The 23145-nt window shown below is 36.4% G+C and overlaps 1 protein-coding gene across 3 annotated transcripts in view; it reads right to left on the reverse strand.

Moving 5' to 3' along the window:
* NR3C2 (nuclear receptor subfamily 3 group C member 2) overlaps positions 1-23145 on the reverse strand; it is a 203590-nt gene that overhangs the window by 62657 nt on the left and 117788 nt on the right. For 2 of the 3 annotated variants that reach the window (XM_072405896.1, XM_072405897.1), the window contains exon 3: positions 13190-13341. In XM_072405896.1, coding sequence (XP_072261997.1) covers positions 13190-13341 — 152 coding nt within the window. The remainder of the gene's footprint in view (positions 1-13189; positions 13342-23145) is intronic. The other variant, XM_072405898.1, reaches the window with a different exon arrangement.

Consider the following 23145-nt stretch of genomic DNA (forward strand, 5'->3'; position numbering starts at 1 on the left):
CATCCCAGGCCCTTTCTCTGACAAATCTGACAAAAGGGAAGGAATTGGTAATGGTTAATTGGTCCCCAGAAGCAGAAGCTGCATTTGGGGCATTAAAGAAGGCTTTGTGAAGCGAGCCAGTACGATAGTCTTCTGACTTTTCTAAGTAGTTTTTGGTGCAGACATATGCGTCGGACTAGGAGCAGTGCTATCCCAGGTTCAAGTAGCAATTATGCTACGATTGAAAAAGAATGTTTGGCTATGAAGTGGGCACTTGATTCTGTGCGGGACTATCTCCTGGGCAGACAGTTTCTGCTAATAACTGATGATGCCCCATTAAAGTGGACAGCCCAAAACAAGGAGACTAACAGGAGGGTTAAAAGATGGTTCACCCTTCAAGAATTTAATTTTACTTTCAAGAATCGTCCTGGTGTACAGATGGGGAATTCCGCTGCTTTATCACAGGTTCATACCTACTTGGCAGCCTGTGTCCCAACCCTAAGGTTGAAACAAGAGTGTGTGTGTGTGTGTGTGGGGGGAGAGGGGTATGTAACAGCTGGCCAAAGAAATTACAGAGTTTCGTCCAGGATGACAGGTACATTTGCCCCAGATACAGATCTGTTTAAACAGTTTTCCTTTTGACCTGAAGGTTGGGTTGAAGTACCAGGCTCAATGACAATGAGCTTCTTGGCCTGGTGGGGGAGCTAACAAGGGCAGGGTATGATCAGGTGTAACTGTCTCAGCTGAAATGCATCCTGGAAATTAGGCTGGGGATATAAACTCCCAGCCTCCCTATTCCTGTGGCTCTGTCTTGGCTGTTGAGCTGGGAGGAGGGCCAAGGTGAACTGTGAGTAAAGACACAGTCTTTGTTGGAAAAGATGCATGGTTAGAGCCTTAGAGTCCTGCACAGCACTAGGTTGGGCGGGACCGTTAGTAAAAAGAACTAACAGCTAGTTAGTGGCCAAGCTTTATTTATTTTGTTTGTTGAATTTTGCCTGTTTTTGTGTGAAAATAGTATTAGTGAATAAAACCCTTAATGCACTTTAAACCTGCTGGCCCCCTTTCCTGTTTGACAACCCCCCCTCACACATACCATAGATCTGAACAAAGTTAGAAATTTTTAGCTGGGATATGTATCACAAAAAAAAACAATAATGAGAATATACACTGTTATTGGTATAGCGCCAACATATTACAGCAGCGTTCTACAAAGTTCATAATCTGGTCACTAACTGCCCCTCAAAGTACTTTCCAAATCCTTTGTTGTTTGAAGATCAGAAGGCCTGATTGACCTTTCCTAAACCTCACTAGTATCCCTGGACCCTACAAGCATGTTTCCTTACCTCTACAAGTATCTATGTCCCTAAAAAAAGGATTATTTAGACTGGAAAACCTTTTAGTTAGGGCCATGGCATCCCAGTGATCTTGTTGCCAGTAACAAATCCCTAATAACAGAATCACTATTCAAGGCATACAAATACACACCTGTTTCCATACATCACTCCTTCGCTGGTCACATGAGCAATACGCTGTGCTAGAAAGTGCATTCAAGAGTGTTCCAGCTGGCAAGGATAGAACTACTCACTCTTGAAGACAGTGGGTCTGATTTATGAAAGCTCTCCAGGGCTGGAGAGGATACACTTTCATCAGTGAAGCTAGGTGATCCAGCAAACCTGGAATGGATTTTATTTGCTAGCATATGTTTTAAATCCTGGACCAAATCCATTCAATTCCAGTGAATAAATGACAACTGGAAACAGGTAAGTACTTTTTCTGTTTTTCCTTGTAAGTCTATTTTTGTCAAGATGTTGTCATTATAATTATAGGCCTTATTGTAAACTTAACTGATCAATACAGACGCTGCTATATTTAGTCTTGGCAACCTGGCTTTTATGACCTTTGGTCATGAAGGGTTAACTAATTTGGATAGGTTTGCAATTGGGAGCTTGTTGAAATTAACTGCACATTGCTATGTGTGGAACCAGCATTGAGATACATTTCTGATACAGACAGAAAAGAAATTCCCCACTGTCCCCATCACAGCTATATAGATATGATCAGATAAATGTAACAACAAAAATAGTGGGCACACAATGATGACACATAACTACCCAATTAATGTATTTACTGTAAATGTATTACTCTGTAAATATAATGTATATAAAGGTTTAAGTACTCCTGTGCAACCCCTACTGTTTGCTCAGGCACTGGCAGCCAGAGGTCACATTCAGGTATTCCAGATGGCAGGATATAGTTCTTGGCTGGTTTCTAAATCACATTTGACAGGTAAGAGATGATGATTAACGAAGGAGGAGAATTCATTTGCATGTGACACATTTGCAGCCAGAGAGAAAACAACAGAGTGGTGAAAATGAACTCGGTTTGACCCCTGAAAAGTACTATAGTTAGCAAAGAAAAACTAAAATGGTGTTTCATGGTTATTGCCTTCCTGCAGTTAGTTTGAGCAGGCTCCTTGATGTGTTATGAGAAAATATTAGTCAGTCCCACTAGTCTCTACATTGTCATTAGCCTTACTGATGTAGTTCCCCATGGCACTAAAAATAAAGAAGACTCCCTAAACCAAGGGTAAGGTATGAACTGGATTTTTCTGTATCCTCCGAGCCTTTGACACAGCCAAACAAAGTGTTGATAAGTGTGCTGCATTGCTGTGGACCGACCATGACGAATGGGGACTGACCATGGCGAGTGGGGACCTTCTCACTCAGGGTCTATTTGTTGAATTGAGTGTATCTTTCTTAATGAGGTGCAAATATCATTTTGTTAGTTTAGAGTTTATTTCCACTATTTTTTTTGGTATTTACATGAGAATGGATTTGACCCCTTTGTCTGCCCCTGTTACCCAAGTCTTACTACATCGTTAGGCTTGAACATGTGGCCTACTGACCTTCCTACTCCTGATTTTTTTTCCATTACTAATAATAACTATACTGCAGTTGTTTTATAATCTCTGTACACACAATGATACTTGTGATTTGATTGGATTTATATAATAATATTATTGGTTGTTTATAGAACCCCATTTTCCATGATGAGGTGAACTTTTCATCCTTGAAATGTGATGGTATTGATTGAATTCATACATATTTCTTTATATTTCCATCAAGACACTGCAAATTGTCCTTTCCACCAAACTCAAACTGCTATGCTAATCTCGTGGTAACAGCTTCATACAGAGATGTACCTTGTAGATTTCACTTCTGGGTAGCAAACAAATTATTGCTCTGCATTTTCTTCTAAAACAAGTGTAAGTGACTGCACCCTATGTTAACAACTTCAGCAGCGGGAGCTCTGTTTAGCTACGAGGTGGTTTCTAAACCCATACCTGCTATAGTATTATAAATTGGACAAGTATTTTAAATGTAATATAATTAGGCTTCCTGGGTAAGCTTAAGATTTATATAAATAAAGAGGAGTAGTATATAAGAATTAAGCATAAACCAGTTATAGGGCATGGACTTCTAATGGGAATCATTATCCCTAAAAATAATTATGTGAATGCAAGGCATGGGAAACTAGCAAAAAAAAAAAAGTTTGGATTAGTTTTTATGATTGTTTCATTGTGTTCTTCAATAAATAAGCTTTTACATATTAGTTAGAAGGGCTTCCCAGCTGGTTGTTCATGGATCTATTAGGACAGATCTATGAATGATGTCAGGTGTGCACTGTACACATGTAAGACTCTTGCCTGTGACAAGCCCACATCAGGTGTGAATTATCTCACGTGTGTACATAGCAATAGCAATATTTCTGACCTCACTGATATCCTTTAAAGCTGTATTTCTCTTAGTATATACAGAAAAAAATAAACATCTAACTTTAAAACAACACCATTTTCTGTACTGTAGTTACTTACAATGTATTATAAAAAAACTTTACACATTTAACATTGCTCTCATGCAAATGGCAGAAATAGAGAGAAAGAGCAAAAGGTAGAGCGTAAAAAAGTTTGGGAATGAGTGGTAAAATCACTATCCATTTACAGCAAAACTCGTTTGATTAATCTTTTCAAATAAATAGAAAAAAATCTATCTGAGATCTTAACAGTTTTATTTTGCAGAAAAAAAAGAGATAGCGTTTAAATAAAATGCAAACCCACACACATCAATCCACACATTTTTCCTCATTCTTTTTTACAATAGTAAGCAATTGAATGGAAAAGTCTGACCTTATTTTGTCTGCATATGTGTGTGTTTTTTATAAAGTGAATTATTGATTAAAACATTACAGACTTGGCTGAGCATTGCGGCAATGATTACTGCTAAGAAATGGACCTTCTCCAACTTATTGAGTGTTTAATTGTGTCTTTATGAAATATTTTTCTACTGTTCTTTTACTTTTCTTTTACTCTTCAGGCTTGAAACTAACTCTCAAGGGGATATTGGGATTTTATCTGTATATCGCTAAATGATATATTTGCTAAGCTATATGAGAATGTTAGCTGCTTTTGTACAAATATAAAACACGTCTACAATACATAATACATATGGTTTACTGCTACTGTTATAATTAATTCCTATTGGAACACACCCCAATGTGCCCTAGACTTCCTGTCAAAGGTTCTGGGCGTTGCGGTGGGGGGTGCCATGGAACTGCAGGGGGTATCACTGCAGGTGTCCAGCAGGTAGCGTGACTGAGCAGCCATGGGTCACTATGGTAATACATTTAGCACAGTGGTTTGGTGGGTGCCATAAAGTAATTATATTCTCTGCATTTCTTGATACCTAAAAGATGTAACACCATGGAAAGAAGGGCAACCACTGCACAGGCCAAATGTGTCTTCAGCAGCTGTTTTGGGGGAGCTCCTCTTCTATTGCATTACAGTTCACTTGCAAGGATTTGGCCATTACAACAGGCAACCAGACAGTGAAAGTTAAGTGCTCGACTAGTGAGGAACCTGATGCTGCAGTAAATCAATACACTGTGCCTATGGGGTTTCAATATAAGCCAAGTTTAATAGTACAGAAAAGTATTGAGCTACAAAATGTAACACATACTTTTCATTATAAACTTGTTAAGTTACAAAATGTAACTTTTAAATACAAACTTGTTTTAATTATTGCTAAAAACTTTTGAGATACACAGATTTTTTTCTATTTCATACCAAAAACAGTAACAAAAAATAATAACTTAAAAAACACTAATTAATTCAAAATGACTAAAATCAGCACACAGGTTACCTCTGATAATAAAAATTCCAGTCTTTTTTTCTGTGTATTCAAATATATTTTGTCTAGTATGATAATACAATAAAATTTCTTCTAAGTATAATAGCACATTGCACAAACGTGAGCTTTGGTCTCAGCACAAATCTATATTATTATATGCTTTATTAATATTGCTTATTAAGGGGATCTTACTGCATTTAGTTGAGGACCCATGAAATTAATTATAACTAGTTTGATATAATTGGACTGTGGAGTTATTTGTCTGTAGACTTATCTATTAATTAACTGCTGTGAATGTTCTCTCCATTAAGTAACAAAAATGCTAATATAAGAATACCAGACTACAGGGCTGTAACATAAGGAACAGACTTCCCACAGAAAACTAGGAGTTGTGAAAGCTCTGACTATGCAGACTGGAGTACAGACAGAACCTGACATTTCATTTCCCACCAGCTCAATTAATATGTGCATACAATGCATATATCTTGAGGTCACAAATGACAAATTATTGACTCTGGAAATTTTTAACCCAATTTTTGCAGAAGATGGTTAAATGAACTGCTTGTCATAATATAGCTTTATAAAATTACACTGCCTCTTAGATTGTAAGCTCTGCAGGGCAGGGTCCTCCCCTCTACTGTGTCACTGTCTGTATCTGTCTGTCATTTGCAACCCCTATTTAATGTACATCGCTGTGTAATATGTTGGCACTATATAAACACTGTTTATTATTATTAATAATATTTTAATAAATAATACACAGGGCAGTTTTTTAATGAATGGGATACAGCAATGCATAGTATTGGAAATACCTAAGAAGAACAAAAACATAAATGTCTAATTTATTATATATGTTGGTTTAAAATCAGGCAAAAATAAATATGAGCATAACAAACAGAAACTGCAGCTGTTTAGTAACCAGAACTTTTGTTAAAGTGATATATTCGCTTACTCAGTGAAAACCTTAAAATGCTTATTACGTTCTTCTTTAGGTGCTGTACATCTAAAACGGATTTCAAAGGGTTGCAATGCAAACCTTGCCATCATATCTTGATTTACCCAATAAATAGTCTGATATTTATTATGGCTTTTATCAATGGCTAACACAGTACAATACTTTGCTACAGGTCTTTTATTGGAATTGATGACATATCTGCCAGTGTACAGACTAATAACATACAGCTAAATAATATAAATAACTGGTGCTGAACTAGTCATTTTTATGACATGATAAGTGTCTATACACATTCTGCATGGAGGAAATGAAAAGATGATTTGACAGTCACACAAAGTCAAAGCTTTCACATAAAAGAGAGCCTGTCCTATCAGGATGATAGGATTAGCATATGGAAGGTGCAGTTAATCCTGCTGACCCCAGTGCACGGTTTCCTGAGAGAACACACCTGTTCTAAAATGACAAATGTCAGGAATACTGCAGTCTTCATATGCCATCAACTGATAATGTTCTCCTTCACTGCAGAGAAAATATAACATTTAGAACTACTGTTCAGGAAATGTAAACACTTAATGCTGATGGATGGGTGAATGCTTTGTGGAGTTTTTTTCTACAGTAATATTTCAACTCTAGAGATAACTAAACTGAGCAAGATTAAAGGAGGTTTTATAGAGTATATTTCAATTTCCTTTTTTTCATGATACTCATTTTTCAATTCAACATTTAGTTCACTTGATTTTTTCTTGTTTAACACTTGTTGCATTTTCCCCCCAAAAATCAAGTCTGATCGATATGCAATAATAAACTGCTTGGGATACCAAACACCAAAATATTCCCCCCTTTATTTTATTATATCCTATAATTTATTATATTACTATATTTTATTATATGAGGCATTCGTGTAGTCATTTATGGTTATAAATAATCTGAATATTTATTGTAATAAGCAGAGAAATGGAGAAACAATGCAAATGAAAAGCACTTATAGTTTAATATGTCTTCAAGATATGTTCTCGTGTTTTCCCCAAATACAGGGACTGCAAAGATGTGTAAGTTTATACATAGGACAGAGCTGTATGGTTATAAAACAAGTGTGCATATTGAAGATTTGTACATTTTAGGCATTTGCAGTGCAATGGATGTTTTTTACTGACTAGCATGTAATCATATTACAGTATTATTAATATTATTATTAATAAACAGTATTAGGGCCATTCCAAACATGTTAAACAAGCAAAAACATTTTAGGGCCCTAAGCTCTCAAATTTGCAGCCGTAGCAGCATGTAGCAAGATTTATAGTATTCTAAAAGAGCTGAAGTATCCACAGATAAATGATTACTGTTTAAAAATGTTCCTTTTCTTCTAGTCCAAATTACATATCTGCAAATTCAACCACCCTCCCTTGTTCAAAATCATCGTAAAACAGTATGCACACTGCTTCATTACTTTTATCTAAATGATTTGTCCATTGCTATTGTTGTGTTGTTGGCCACATGTCAGTATTCTGCTATGGAAGATCATCTGTGTGAATCATCTGTAAAACGTGAATAATAAAAGCCGGTGTTAGTTTGATGCTAAGTGTATTTTTGCTGTTGTTGAATATTAAAGATTTCCTCTAGACAATGGGGTTTATTTAGTAAAACAACATTGGGCCCTTGTAATAGATTCTTTACTTGCAAAGTGAAGGTGGCAAGGTAATGAAGTAAGTACCATGATCATGATTTATTATCACATCACATTTAATATGTTTTAGTCAGTATCTTTCAATCTCAGCACCCAGCACCATTTAACCAAATCAGGAAATAAGATACTACCAGAAGGTAGGAAGTTTCTTGAATATTCTTTAATTTAGGGTTACGGGGCACATTTTGTGCAGCGGCCAGTTGTAAAATGACTTTAAATGAAATATCTGAGAATATTATTTTAACTAACGACACAGAGAATTAAAAATAACTAATGTAATACCTGACCAAAATGATTACAGGAAGGCACTTATCACAGATAAAAATCTCTGGGGAGGACACATTTGTAATTTATAGTAACCACAAAGGAGCAGAATATCTAAACACACGCACTTCAAGGCAGCAGTAGCATGATTTATCTAATGAGCTGGGAAGTACTGTGTGTTATTCTAAATCACTACACAGGAGTCCTGGTTTTATCTACTGAATGACAGAAGCAAAAACAAATTAGGGATACAGTTTTCAAGGATGGCACTGCCTCCATAATGGACGAACATGGTACCTTATAGGTCAAGCAAAATAATAAAAATATATATTTATATAATGTATTAAAGGATTTTGTCTGCACCTGGCAAAGCTGTTTTTGCAAAATACAAGGTATTTTATTCATTTTGCTTCATGATTAGCTGCTTCAGCAGACATTTAGACAGCAACAGGTAGCAAGTCACTAAATAGTATAAGGAAGTACATAACAGCAACTATGATGAAATGAATACATAAAAATAAGTAAAGAGATAACTTGAGCATGAAAGATCTTCAGGTGGCTTTTTGCCATCAGGCAGGGTTTTATTGCAGAAAGGGACAGGTGACTTCTCTTCTACAATAAAGCATATCTACATGCTTGATCGCTGGTAACTTTAAAAAAAAACACTGAGCTGTGCAGCTGCAGGGACCGAATTAACTTGGTCAACTAGTCCTGCCAATCAAGATGGATAAAGATCAAAACAAGGAAGAGAAGAAAGAGAAAGATGGCAGGGCCCATGCTGGAATGGGGGCAGCTGAGTTAAGGGTTAGATCCACTTTTAGTATCAATTTTAAGTGTAATTCATGAACAGTGTAGCTGGGATTAAACTTTTAAAAATGACCATGTGTGATTCAAAAGAAAAGAGATACAGAGGTTTTATCATGAAAAAACGGTATCATGAAACTGAGGTGTCAAGAAAACCTTAAAGTAACAGAGGGACAGTAGAAACCACTGATCTTCAAAAAGTTTCCTTCAGCCTTTGCCTTTAATAATACAAAGCTAATGGTACACCTCAGACTGAAAACTCAGGAAACTAAATATAGAAGTGCAAGTGTCACATGCTAGGTCACAAGTATAGCCAATGTTCTGTGCACTTTTTAGCTTAATCAGACATTTATGGTCCTTCTCTGCTTCAAATCACCTGGAACCATGACTCTTCACACAATTTTCCCGTTACTTTCCCCCAGCACAGAAGGAAGTAAAAAGGTATATAGTCCACATGCTATGGCTGCCTCAGACTGTCAACATACCCTGTGTTTCTTTGGAAAGCCATAACATTTTCATAGAAATCTGGATATGTTTCCTTGGCATTTAGGGGAAAAAAGAGAGAGGAAATACCAATCAATTAAATGCTTCCAACCACATTCTCTCATTAAATTTTCCCTGACGTGAGAAGTCTTTCATCTGTTCAATATGAATCACTCACTGTATGCAATGATACCACTCTGCACTCATTCACATAGTCAATTAAAATCAAGTAAAAAAAGTCATGCCCTGCTGGAAAGCAAGAAACAAGTACTAGAACACAATTATTCATCACCCAGCACCACATCATAAATTAGACTTCATTAGAAGGACAACTCAGGGAGTTCTGGAATGATTTGGTGTTTAATGCGGTAAATAACCCCAACCTATTGCCTTTGGTCATCAATTTACTAGACAGAAAATACCAAGATAGATTGAGCTTTGTTGGCAAGCAGGATTCAGTGGCATATATTAATTCTTATGATGAATTGATTAAAATAATTAAAATTCAAAACATTACATTAGAGATGCAACAATAAACTATCATAGCACACCATCAGAGTTTGAGTTATAACTAACTTCCAGAATATAACCTTAATTATGACAAATCAACTACCATGTCAACTACTCAGATGGTCTTTTGAAATGTTGTAAATAATGCTTTATATTGTGGTTGTCACAAATCATGGTTTTGTTCTCTGTCAAACTTGCAAGTGATGTAAAAGATGAAAAAGTGCCTCTTGTTAACATTTGGGATTGTTTCATGTTATTTCAGTTTTTAGAAAGAAAACAACTCGTTTTCTACTAGACACCCCTCATAGATTTCATGGCAAAAATGTCTCTATAATTATATAATAATAATAATCTATATTATTAATAATAATAATAATAATAATAATAATATTTGAGTCTCTATCCCCTCATATGATGCCGTAACAAGGTAATTCCTCACCCATAGGGTCCCAACAATAATAGTAAACTCTACATTATGGAGAATCCATTGAGACATTGATTTGTCTTCAATGAGCTAGTAAGTATTGGACAGAACTAGACATTCTAATGGGATTATTGCCATTTGAGGCCCCTTCAGATACAACAAGCCAGTACATGATTTAGGCTACTAGTCAGCATGCAAAACTTGAATAATGGTTTTGGATAAAGCTGACTCCCAGTTTGCACTAAAGTAGCTACAAAATGTGAACTGCTAAATGCCAGAATAAGCAAAACCCACGCAGGAGTTGATTCATTTTATAATTTACCAATGTGTTTTCATGACATGAGTCATGTCAATGTCATGTCAATGTGTGACACACACAACCCATAACATGTTTTCCTTAACTGCTGATCAGTAATAAAGCTGCATACACACGTGCAATTATTGTCGTTGGAAAGGATTGTGAACAATCTTTTCATACGACTAAGGACTGCAGGATGCATAAACGAGTGCTGTACATACAGCATTGTTCTGCTCTATGGAGAGGGGAGGGGGAGAGCGACGGAGCGGCACCCTGCTGCACTCTGACCCCCTTCCCTTTCATTGAGATCGTTCGTTGTCCATGGATTCACCAGGACAGTCATTCGGACGATGGACGACAGGTGCTGTACACACACCAGATTCCCGTCCGATATCAGCCCTAAACCGAATATTGGGCGAGAACCATTGGACCTGTGTAGGTAGCTTAACAATTTATACAGAATACCCTCAGGGGGGAATTCGCACATAACACTGAGATTGTGACAAATAGCTCTCACTGTCTGTACTACTAACCAAGTATTACACGATTTCCCTCCACTTGAAGTGAAAGGAATCCACGTTTTTACTCAACACGGAAGGTTAATATTGAGGTGAACTGGTTCTTATAGACAAATTGTATAGTTTTATTGTATTATTCTTTCCCCCTGACTCGTATTGTTCAGTTTTTGATGTGCAATTCTATACTGTATATATGCATGGATATTTTTCTATGTTTGTTATTTGTATGTGTTCAAAATGTAAACTTCAATAAAAACTATTGAAACAAAAAAGAATGTATTCCAGTGTTCTAAGATTCTGTGACCATCGAGGTCTTTTCACAACTGACACTCTAGATAATGACTAGTATTCTTATCACTTGACAATATACAAACTCTTTCTATCATCATTTATCATTTATCATCATCAGATTTATTGACTTTTTCATTGCAAACCCTATTTTATTTAAATATATTAACAGCTATAATTTGGACCAACAGTATTAGTATTTTCATCTTTCTGCAGACATTATTCACAATTTACAGGTCACATACCTAATAATATTTGTGAACCTGTCAAAAAACCTCACACTCTCAGTATTCATCAAGCTCTGCTTATGTTTGGATAGTAGCTTAATGGATCTGTCCATCCAGAACTGTCTTATATAACCACAGGTAATGTGACATTTGCTTGTCTTTAAACATGCCATGCTGTCATCAACCAGCATAACTATCTGCATCCATATATCTGGGTGGTGTATAGATGTGCCACACACAGTAATCGTTAACAAGCTAGGAAATCTCTTGTGATAACAATTGTTTCCCATGATTGCTAGTGAGGCTTGTCACAACTTTTTCTGACCCGCTTTCATTTTATGCTTCTAATTCCAAGTGTACTGTTGCTACAAATCAGATAACGTAACAAAAGGCTTTGCACTTGCAACATATACAAGCACAATGTTGATATTCATTAGTAAACACCTCCTATCTAAGGGCCATTGTTGAAAGCATGTGTGCCTTAAGCTGCGTACACACTTGCAAATTTTGTCGTTGGAAAGGATCTTTCACGATCCTTTCCAACGACAAGGGGCTGCTCTATGGAGAGGGGAGGGGGAGAGCGACGGAGCGGCACCCTGCTGCGCGCTCTCCCCTTCCCTTTCATTACGATCGGCTGTCGTCCATCGTCCGTGGATCCGGCAGGTCGGTCGTCCGGACGATGGACGACACCGACTGTACACACGGAAGATTTTCGCCCGATAATTGGCCGATGCCGATTATCGGGCGATAAAAATCTGCCGTGTGTACGTAGCTTTAGCTTGAATGTTAAATCTGTTTCAAATGTTTCCTTTATAGGTGCTTCTGACCTTTATTTAGGCAGTGCATGCATTCCCGGTGATTTGTATGGGAATAAAAGTGGCTCTGCTGCAAACAACCTGTGTACATAAACTCTAACATGCTGTAATGTAAAAAGGATGTCAATGCACCCTAACTCCATTCCCTTTACCATGGGTTAGTATGTGCTAAACATAAGGCAAAATGGTCTAAAAGAAGCCTGAGATACAGCATATTATTATTTTAAGAATTATTTTTTTGGCCAGCAGGTTGAAATTTAGTATCCCCTTCTACAGTGACTGCATAGTAGCCTTTTGTAAACATATTTTTTACTGAGTTCAGTAGCTCAAGCTGCAATTTATGCCTAGAAACTAATTGCAACACTTTCTTTAGATAGCTCCCTCTGTAGACAAACCAAGCTGTGAAACTGGATCCTACTGCTGTCTCCCTAGATAGCCAATAGTGTTCAGTGTATCTTTTTTTGTTTATTAAATGTTGACTTGTAAAACAATGATCGTTCACATGTAGTAAAAATAGATTAAAATAATTTCAAAACATACACACAGACATTACGTAATTACCCTGTAAAAACTGCCCAGCGGAGACATTTAGAATATCAACAAAAATAATCAAACAGTTCATATGCATTGAATGATATAACCACAATAGTGCTGGACAATGAATTTCACTGCAGACCAATGAATATTCAGCATGCATCAGCAACCAATGAAACAACAAGAACACAGAAAAAGTAGTAAAAAAGTAATCACCCACTTGAACATTTACCTTCCACTGCTCTTTTAAAGAAGACTTTACAGCTTCCACAGGTGACCACACCATAGTGGCATCCAGACGCCTCGTCTCCACAAACTAAACAAACTTTGGAAGGTCTTGATGATCCAGTTGACATGGTCCGGAGTGCAGCGCTGCAACAGACAATTCAACACACATTAGCTACCAGCGACACATAAATAATTGACAATATAATATTTTTTAAATTGGTAGCATTTTTTTTCTTGCTTTATATATCTTCCTTAATCCTCCTTTTCCCCAAAGTAAAACTACATACATACTTCCCTATTTCAGTATGCCAATTACTTACACAGTTATCAAAACAACAAAAATATCAACAAAGCATTCTTTTGCTATAAAAAAAGAACCTTTACTAAAAATGAAGCTGCTCTAGGCTCCTCCAGAGCTGTTCACACAAAATTTTGTATCAGGATCCTTGGTGGGATCAAGTGATCAACTGTCTAGGTGTATTTTGCTCAACCAGAAATCCTCCGGAGGTTACTAGGGGTTCCTTGAGCAATGAGCAATTTGTGCCTCTCAGGTCAATTTAACTGACACCAATGACCATTTTGGCTATCTATAAGGGTGACATTCTTTCCATTGGCCATCAGCAAAAGAGGCATTCTTCCCACTGACCACCACAATAATGTACTGTGAGCTGTGGATATAGTAATTATTCCTTAAGACCTGAAAGTTATTTCAAGGGTTCTCCCATATTAAAAGGGTTGAGAAACACTGGTCTAGAGAGTTAAACATTCTAGAATAGGTGTTGTTTAATATTATTGACAAAGGCTTTGAGTTCTTTTGCAGACATACTTTTCACTGAAATTTGTTACATCTAAATGTCAGCTGAGGTTGGGCACCTCTGCGTTACAGTGTGGAAATGCAATTATTATTTTATAACACCATCAAAACTGCACTTCAACTTTAAATTCAGTCATTCTGTTCAAGAAAGCTGTTCTCTGCAAAACATGGATACACAGATGGCTTGAAATGAAATTCTCCTGCATCGAGTCTGCAGCATGCTGTCACATAAATTTCTAAACACTTCACTTGACCATGACGGAGGTAATCACGATATGACTAGAATGCAGACTATCCACAGCAGACTATCTACTGAAGTCCAGCAACTGGGAACATGACGTAATAGAGTTATACCTCTGTACTGTGCTTAGGAAGTATACAAACATATACCGGTAAGTATGTTTCTTTCATGCTCATAATCCCCAATCAAAATACCTACATAGAAAATAATAAGGGCTGAAAGTATGTTGACTGTTTTCTCTATTTCATTTTATCTTGACAACTAGACAAACTTTTATTTCTTTTCCTTTTTTTTGGTAACAGGGTCTAGTACCACCTAGCTGAAAATTGATTAATTCAGGGTAATTGGCCATATTATAATTAGGCACTTAAAGCTGTATGTTTTATACAATTTAAATTTCCTGTACCATAAACCTTTAATAAAGAGACTAAAGAAATTCATATCTCACTATAGTCATTGCGAACATTTAGGTAAAGTAGTGTGATACTGAACCCCAATGACAAAAGGCCTACAAATCCAGTGTATGTAATGCTGAGAAATGAGGGAATGAAGGCCTACTTTAATGTGAAGAATAGAGGCAACTTTCCGTAAAATGGAAAGCATTGCTCCAAAAACCACCTTATCCTTATGTATTTTTCTAATATAATTTCAAATAGCATTAAAAACGAGAGCAAGAATAAGATGAGTGAATAATGAAGATCAGATGGGGGAAACAGAATTGGCTCACGGGCAATGGGATATCATATTGGAGATCAACTTGCAAGTCTTTCTTATGGTAGGGAACAAATTATGCAAGGCCACAATACAATATTTAACACCCGGGCTCAATATCCATACAGTTAAAGCCAGCGACTGAGCAGCTTAGTGGAACCCTGGTTTTAAGAAAAGAGATCCAGTCAATCTGGTAGAGATTGACTGGCGAGCAGATAAACTTTACCTCCACAATAAATCAATCAAGCACAAATAATGATCCCCATGCAAAGTCTGGGCCCAATGATTGGGGGGGTATACAGGAGAACATATCTTGGAGATCTAGCTGTACTCCTAAATTATAATAGGTACTGTTTTTTTACCAGTGACAAAAAAAGTCATGTACATCAATTATGTTACGGAATTGAATACATTTGCAAGTAAAAGGGAACTTGATGTAAGTGCTTCCAAGTTACTTCTTACTAAACCAAAAATTATAGTGATTACTTAAATTAGGCGGATTCAAACAGGGAAAATTCAATAGAAATAAGATAATCTTATATTCCTAAAGGAGATTAGTGTAGATATGATCCTGACACAAATGTAGGTTATTCCAGAGTCACATGAGTTTCTGACATAGCTTTAGAAGGAATATTTTCTGCTTGTGCTGCTAATATTGTGTAAAAAAAAAAACTAGTAGCAAACTTTAAAGACCTAATATATATTTCAGTTATAAACTTCTTTTTCGCATAGTAGCATCTTTGAATAAGCATTATTAGAACAACTATGATTTTTCATTTTTTTTAACCAAAGCATCCTTTACATACATGTAATCATTTCAGTTTCAGAATTATATTCTAAAATGAAGCTCAATGGAAGAGGGGGGGTATGCCTAGTCACATGAAACATTAAGTTAGTATTGGAAATAAAGGGCCTGATTTATTAATTCCCCCCAAGGCTGGAGAGGATACATTTTCATCAGTGAGTCTGGGTGATTCAGCAATCCTGGAATGGATCTAGTCCAGGAATGAAAACATTTGATAATAGCAAATTACTTTTAAGAAATCCATTCCAGGTTTGCTGGATCACACAGCTTTACTGATGAAAGTGTATCCTCTCCAGCTATTGGGAGTTTTAGGAAATTAGGTCCATAGTGTCACCAAAACATTTCTGGAAGTGGGCCATGAGGCTGCTATTAAAGATTAATTTTATTCTATGTGTTCTCTAGATATGCTAATCAAGACTGGAACATATACTATTAAGTCTTTGTATTACATAAGACGGTTTCTACAAGGCTGACCTTATTCATATTTTAGGCAACCACTAATTACAGTGATTAATGTGAAACTGTAAGCTTTTGACTTACTACTATAATTACTTAACTTACAACATAAAACATTTTGCAGCTTGAAACCAGTTTCCACCATTTAGTCCTCTATGTATTAGCCTATGAATAAATTATGTTTACACCTTGCCTCGTCAATAAATGACAGTTTTACTATCTTTGCCAATCCCTCTGGTCATCAACAAAAAAAGTCAAAAATGAGCTTGAGGCAATATCCAGTCCTTACCTCGGAAGGAACAATACCACCTGGTTTGACCTGGCTGAGATTCAAAGGCAGCGTTTTATCCAGCCTCACATTTGAAACTTTTAAATAAATAATGGTTCTATTATGTTACAATGAATATTTTTTAACACAACTCTAGCAGATAATTATCTATACATAAGTTAATAAACACACAAAAACATTATGCAGTTGCTAGGAAACACAATTAAAGAAGCATGTAGAAATACACTATTGTATTTACAGTGTTCACAGTTCCTGCCATTGTATGTGATGGTTTTGGATAATATACTGCACAGTCTGGCTTTATAATGAAATATATGCAGTGTTACATTAGGAGAGATATACAAAGTTATTGAAGACAGGTGTTTACCTCTAGGTGCATGTATGCGAACATGCTAAGTCACATATATACCCTAACAACGAAGACTAACATCTAATTCGGAAAACCTAAAAATACATTAGCACTGACATTTTTATAAAATGTATCTTTTGAACCACTGACTATTCTGTTGAAATTTTTACTGAAATACCATCTACCTACTTAAAATTACTAAGCTTTGAGAATTCCAAGAAAGCCATCACTTGTGGACAAAAACATACCACCCCTTACATTTGACAGATAGGCACTAACATCAACCAACTAACACAACCACGGCCCATTGGTTAGGCAGGGGCATTGAACCAAATATTGTGTCTTCTTTATATTGAATCTGGACTGGTCATTCTATAGGAATTACAGTCCCTGCTTGGTATTTCTTCACAGTAGAAGAATGTACTGCATAGACTGGTAAAGGGATCTGGTGTGATATGATTCTCTTTTAGTTAAACTTTCAGAGATGTGGCATCAAGTTGACCTGACCTAAAACATTTCACTAACAAACTCAGAGGGGGAGTAAATGCTTTGGCATTTGACAGCAGAAAAACAGAGCTGTGAATCAGCATGGGCAAGACTTGAGCCTAACCTAGGTCTGGGATCACAAGCTACAGTACGTAATCATTACTGTCACATCATTGTCTGGTCATTTTATCACTTTTATCCTCCAAAATTCCTCTTCTTATTATGAATGGACACTTGGAATTTGAATGAATAGACTTTTACAGCTGTACACAGCATTTGCTCTATTTGAAACAGCCATTTTTGCAGCCTCTGATATTAGGGTATTGAAGCCTTTGATAAAAAATAAAAAAAATTTGAATTTTGTAAACGCTGCAATTTTTATCTCTTTTCCACATGGGGCACGGAACAGATACAACTTTAAGGATAATTTGTTCATTCCAGCCAAACACTGACAAAGAAATAAAGCAGGCCTCTGCTATATAGTTAGAGCCTATTTATTGAAAAACAAAACAGATATCTATTTACACAACTTTAATAGACTCCTGAGGCTGGAACACAGGTATTCTTAGTAAATAGGCGAATAATGGCTTAGATGACTTGACAACCCAAAAGAGTTGAAAGGAGTAATTGGTGTTTACAGGGAAACAATTAAGGTGAAATGTGTCATGATCCTGCACAGCGGAGTAATATTAAAAGTATGTTTACATGGCATACAGTGGAATGGATGTATCTGGCTGCCTCCTATACAATGGGAAATAATAGTAAACAATCAGGTTATGGTGCTTCTAGCATGCAACGCTGTACAATAGTGATGTACACCCAATAGGCTTAAATGTTGGTGTGACTATTAAAACTGCATTCTAACATAACATATGACACCAAAGAAATGACACAGGCAAAACAAAAAAAGTAAAGTAAATGTAAATTAGGAAAGTAACCAGGTAGCAGGAAAGCAGGTAACTATAAGCAGTAGAAAGGTAGCCAACCTAAAGATGGACATAAGTCTATTGATCTATAACTTAGATTTGTTTTCTAAGGTTTTCAGCCAGAAATCTGAACAAATATTTATGGACTATCTGGCTATATACCAAAGATTGTCATTTTATTTGCACCGATTTCATTTTCTCAAACATAACAATGATCGCATCTACCACAATAAAATAAGTATGCCCATATAGGTATGCTTACAAACCCCCTTAAACCAACTCTAACATCCAGACATATTGAGTAAAGAACCCCAGATACCTAAATGGGTAAATATATATTATCCTTGTGGGTTTTTTCTGTTTGTAAGACTTCTAATATCACCAATGGAGGTATAAATATCTAGCTTATTAAATCAAGTAAGGAGCAGTAATATGCAAAAACACTGATTGTAAGGCCACTCTAGCATGCCTTAATCACATATGAAATGCTATTACAGATATATGGATCAGGATCGAGGCAGTTATAGAAGGTGCCAAGTGTGCTATTGTGTTAGGGCCCACACCCTTCTCAAGCAACAGAGACCCCCGTAGGGGCCACAAGTCAGTTGGGCTTGAGGGTGGCAAGTTTGTTCTGCACAGGGCCCCACTTTTGACTTCCCTTGAATCAGAGTCAATGGATACTTTAGACCAACAGTGCACTGTGATAAAGAGCTTGATTTATTAAAGCTCTCCAAGACTGGAGAAAATACACTTTCATCAGTGAACCTGGGTGAACCAGCAAACCTGGAATGGATTTCTTAAAAGTGATTTGCTATTTGTTAGTAAATGTTTTTAATCCTGGACTAGACCCAGTTTCACTGATGAAAGTGTATCCTCTCCTAGAGTGCTTTATTAAATCGTGTCCAAAGTATAGGTTGTTGGCAGACTCACCAATTTTTTCACTTAGAATAGGGGTATTCAACTTTAACCCTTATTGGCCTCACACAGGCTAAGATTTTTATATAAGCAGAGTCATTTTCTGACTCTTTGTAAACTACACCTTACTAAATTTACTGCTGTATGTTAAAGAAATACAAAAAAAAGTTTGCAGATCCTGGGTCCTGACATCCCTGACTTTAAAAAATACATGAGCTCATGAAACAGTGAAACTTTTATCTATAGTTCCTTATATATTTATATATATGGTCCTTTTTCATACAAATGTATAATAACAAATGTGAGCATACAATTACAAAACATGTTTACTTCTCCCCCTTCGTATCCTACTTTACACGTATAAAAGGTGGCAGCTTTTGATGTTATCACTACTTTACACCAACAAGTAGCTGTATAGGGGTTTATGCATTCTTAAAATGATCAGAAAAATAAATGGGCATATTGTAATCCAAGCTAGATGTCAGTTAGCTTTACATTTATCTGGGATCCTTCAGCTATGTATCAGAGAATGATGAGTAGCAGCCTGCCATATGGCCATCCTTGTCATACCAAAATATGCAGAAGAAATAATTATGTTGTATGTGATTGATACCTACAGTGCAGCATACAGATTCCTTACAGTACTGTCTGGTGTTACCAGTGTTTAAATCTAATGTGACATGACTGACAAGACCAACCACAACCATTCACAGCTCAAGGGTAACAGATGACCTTGAATTTTGTTCTTCAATACAGCTTCAATTAATTAAACTAAGCATTTCTTTTGTCAAACTTGTGCTTATGGGAGTCGGCAATATGTAAATGGAATCCATGCAGAATAGTAATACATTTCACATACAGCAGGGTGAGTACGAAATAATAAAAGTACCAGGTTAACTCGACCAATCCCTTTCCATAAATAGAAATCAAAGTAATAAAAGTGCAGTAAATCAAACCTGTCAATTAGTAATCATTGATGTGAATTGTGCCGTCTTATAAATGTAAGCCAATCACAAACCTGCGTGATTCAAACTAAGCATATGAGTCCATGCAGTTGGAGACTACCATCAGTGAAAAAAAAACATAATAGATTTATAGAAAAGGGGAAGCTGAATTAATATATTAGTCATGACTTTTTCTTGTAGTCATATTGAAAATGAAATATTTTATGATATATAATTTATATGAACTCTTTTTCATTATAAAGTTTGTAGTACTGTAAATGAAGGATACAAACTCTGTATGTTGTCTATAGCTGTAAAAGGCAGAACATATAGATAAAACAAGCAAAGCATACTTTACTATACATTATAATAATTCAAGAGAAAGTATCTGCTGTACTTATCAGTAAACTCATCATCAAACATTAAGTCCTGAGAAATGATACTAAATGGGGAGCGTGTTTGCCTGTAATTACAATTATATACACTTTCCATCCTGATTACCAGTTGTCTCGTATTATGTTTATGTAGAAATGGATGCTTCAAATGAACAATGTGCAGAACGCATTCCACTCCATGAAACGTCACTGGAATGTGTCTTTGTACAAACCAACTTTCAAAACGTGAACAGGACGGACTGGCGAAAGTGATTTGCAACAAACTAATCTTAGTCCATGAGGTCACTGCGTTAAAATACCAGATTGCTGACATAGTATTTCCAGGTTCATTTTTCCCTTATGCAAAGGAAAGAAAAAAAAAACTCTTTGCTATAAATGAATGTTATTGACCTTAAAAGTTAAGGACAGCACACTATTTCAATGATTTATGTGGAGGTTTGAATTGCAATCAAGAAAATATTAAGGCTTTGGCTTTTTTAATGCAAAAAAATTCACTAAAGAAATTAAACCCCGAGGAGCTTCCCATTTGGAAAAAAAAAAGAAAAAGAAACAATATTCCTTTTTTCATTTATTTGGGTGACTCAGTCTCCCGTAGAAACAGAACATGCAGAGCTAGCATTTTCCATAAATGATCAAGCTCTGTGCTGCGCCATCTCTCAGGAGCTTATTTGTCCCTTTTTACCTAAAGTCACCTAAACATTACTTTCCTGGGATAAGGTATTAAAAAATGCTCATTTAGATGTTTTAAGCTAAACTTAATGATCCAGGTCACTTTGTACTATGTTCTACATGTCCCCATCCTGTAGACAAATGCTGTATTCAAAAAGACAATTTCAACTTGTATGAACTTGTAGTTTGATTGCATCTTCCTAATGCAATGAATGGAACCTGTGATAGGTGTGTACCAACCACTACACGTCAGTGCATCATGTTGGGCATCTGTGGGCATTTTATATCTAGCTACTAGAGATGGTCAATGCAGAAAGTTAGACTTTTATGCAAATCATACGCAAACTGCCCGCAAACTTGAAACTGAGCCAGTCAACCAATATACTTGCAGAGTTTTAATGACTCAGTTTCAAGTCAGTGCAAATTACATTAAATGTGCATATGAACTGTATGTAATCCAATTTTCTGAATCCCAGTGACCATCCCTACTGTCTACCAATCACTAACTATGGATGAAGTGCAAGCAGGAAGATAGACCCATCCAATGAAGGGGTTGTGATGTCAGTACATCATCACTATTTAGTTTTAAACTACTGGAGGGACTAAAGCACAATTATTTTCAAAGGAATAAAAAAATGGTGCCTGCTTGCACTCTAAAGCTACATACGCACGTGGAATAATTATCGTTGGAAACGAATGACTCGTCCGATAATCGTTAACAAAAAAGTGCACAACGACGCCAATGAACAAGGATTGTCGCTGCAAACGGACGACCGTCCCAGCGGATCTGATTGGGCGACGATTGTTCACAATTTATTGTGTGTACAGTCATTCAGTGATCGTGGATGGTTCTGCAGTACACTTTCTTCTTTACATGTCTCTTCCTACATCGTTCAAATGATCGTATTTAGTGTGTGTACATTATTGGTCGATTATATTTGAACAATTGTACCATTACAGAATTGTGCACAATGCGATCATTCAAAATAATCGTGCATGATCATTGATCTGTCGTTAATCGTTCGTTTTCTAACGACAATTGTTGCACGTGTGTACCTAACCTAATTAAATAACTGACAAAACTGCACTACTGATCATCATATTCATAAATGTAGCTTAATAAAAGTGACACAACCTTCTCTTTCACTAGTGAATTTTCTTTAATACTGTAATAATTTTAAACTGGAGTCCAGAATAATGGTCAATGTTCTTCAGTTTTATAGGGGTGATATAGATCAGTGGTACTTCTTTCAATCATCCTGATCATCAATATGGCAAGCGCAGTCTTAATAAATCCAATGAGCCACATATCTATTACCAAATTAGGATAAATTAGGTTTCTGACGGCTGCTTTAGGGTAAATATGATATAGTGCTCAAAATACTGATCACCACCTCACAAAATCTGGTCAGCGCTTTATAAATACCTGCCTAAGCAGTGACAAACAGTTGCACTTCAACTCTATGAAGGTGTCTGGGGTGGTAAATTGACCCTGGACACTGCAGTTTGTGTTCAAACAGCGTACAACAAAACGCCCTGCCACCAACCACCTGCATAAAAAAGTTAAGATCCTCACTGTGGTATTGTGCTGCACTGCATTCTTCCTAATGTGTCAGATTGCTGTAGAAGGCAGAGAAGGGCCCCCTCCTCCACATTTTCTGGGACTGTTCCCTTCTGAGAAATTTTTGGGTAACAATCAGATCCATAGTCCAACAAATGTCTGGCCAATATATTTCAGATGAGCCGGCCTTCCCTACTTGCGGTCCCCCACAGTTTGTTTTCCCTGCTCTTTCTTTTTTTTTTTTTTTTTTTTTTCTCTATTCATGTTCATTTTGATTCTACAGGTTAGTTTTTTTGAGTTACTGCACCATGCAAAATCTGAAACTGTTAAATATATTTTGTATGCAATTGCAAGGTTTGCACATTTTTGATTGCTTTATAATGGTTC

Source organism: Pyxicephalus adspersus, chromosome 3 (genome assembly GCF_032062135.1).
Source record: "Pyxicephalus adspersus chromosome 3, UCB_Pads_2.0, whole genome shotgun sequence".
NCBI lineage: Eukaryota > Metazoa > Chordata > Amphibia > Anura > Pyxicephalidae > Pyxicephalus > Pyxicephalus adspersus.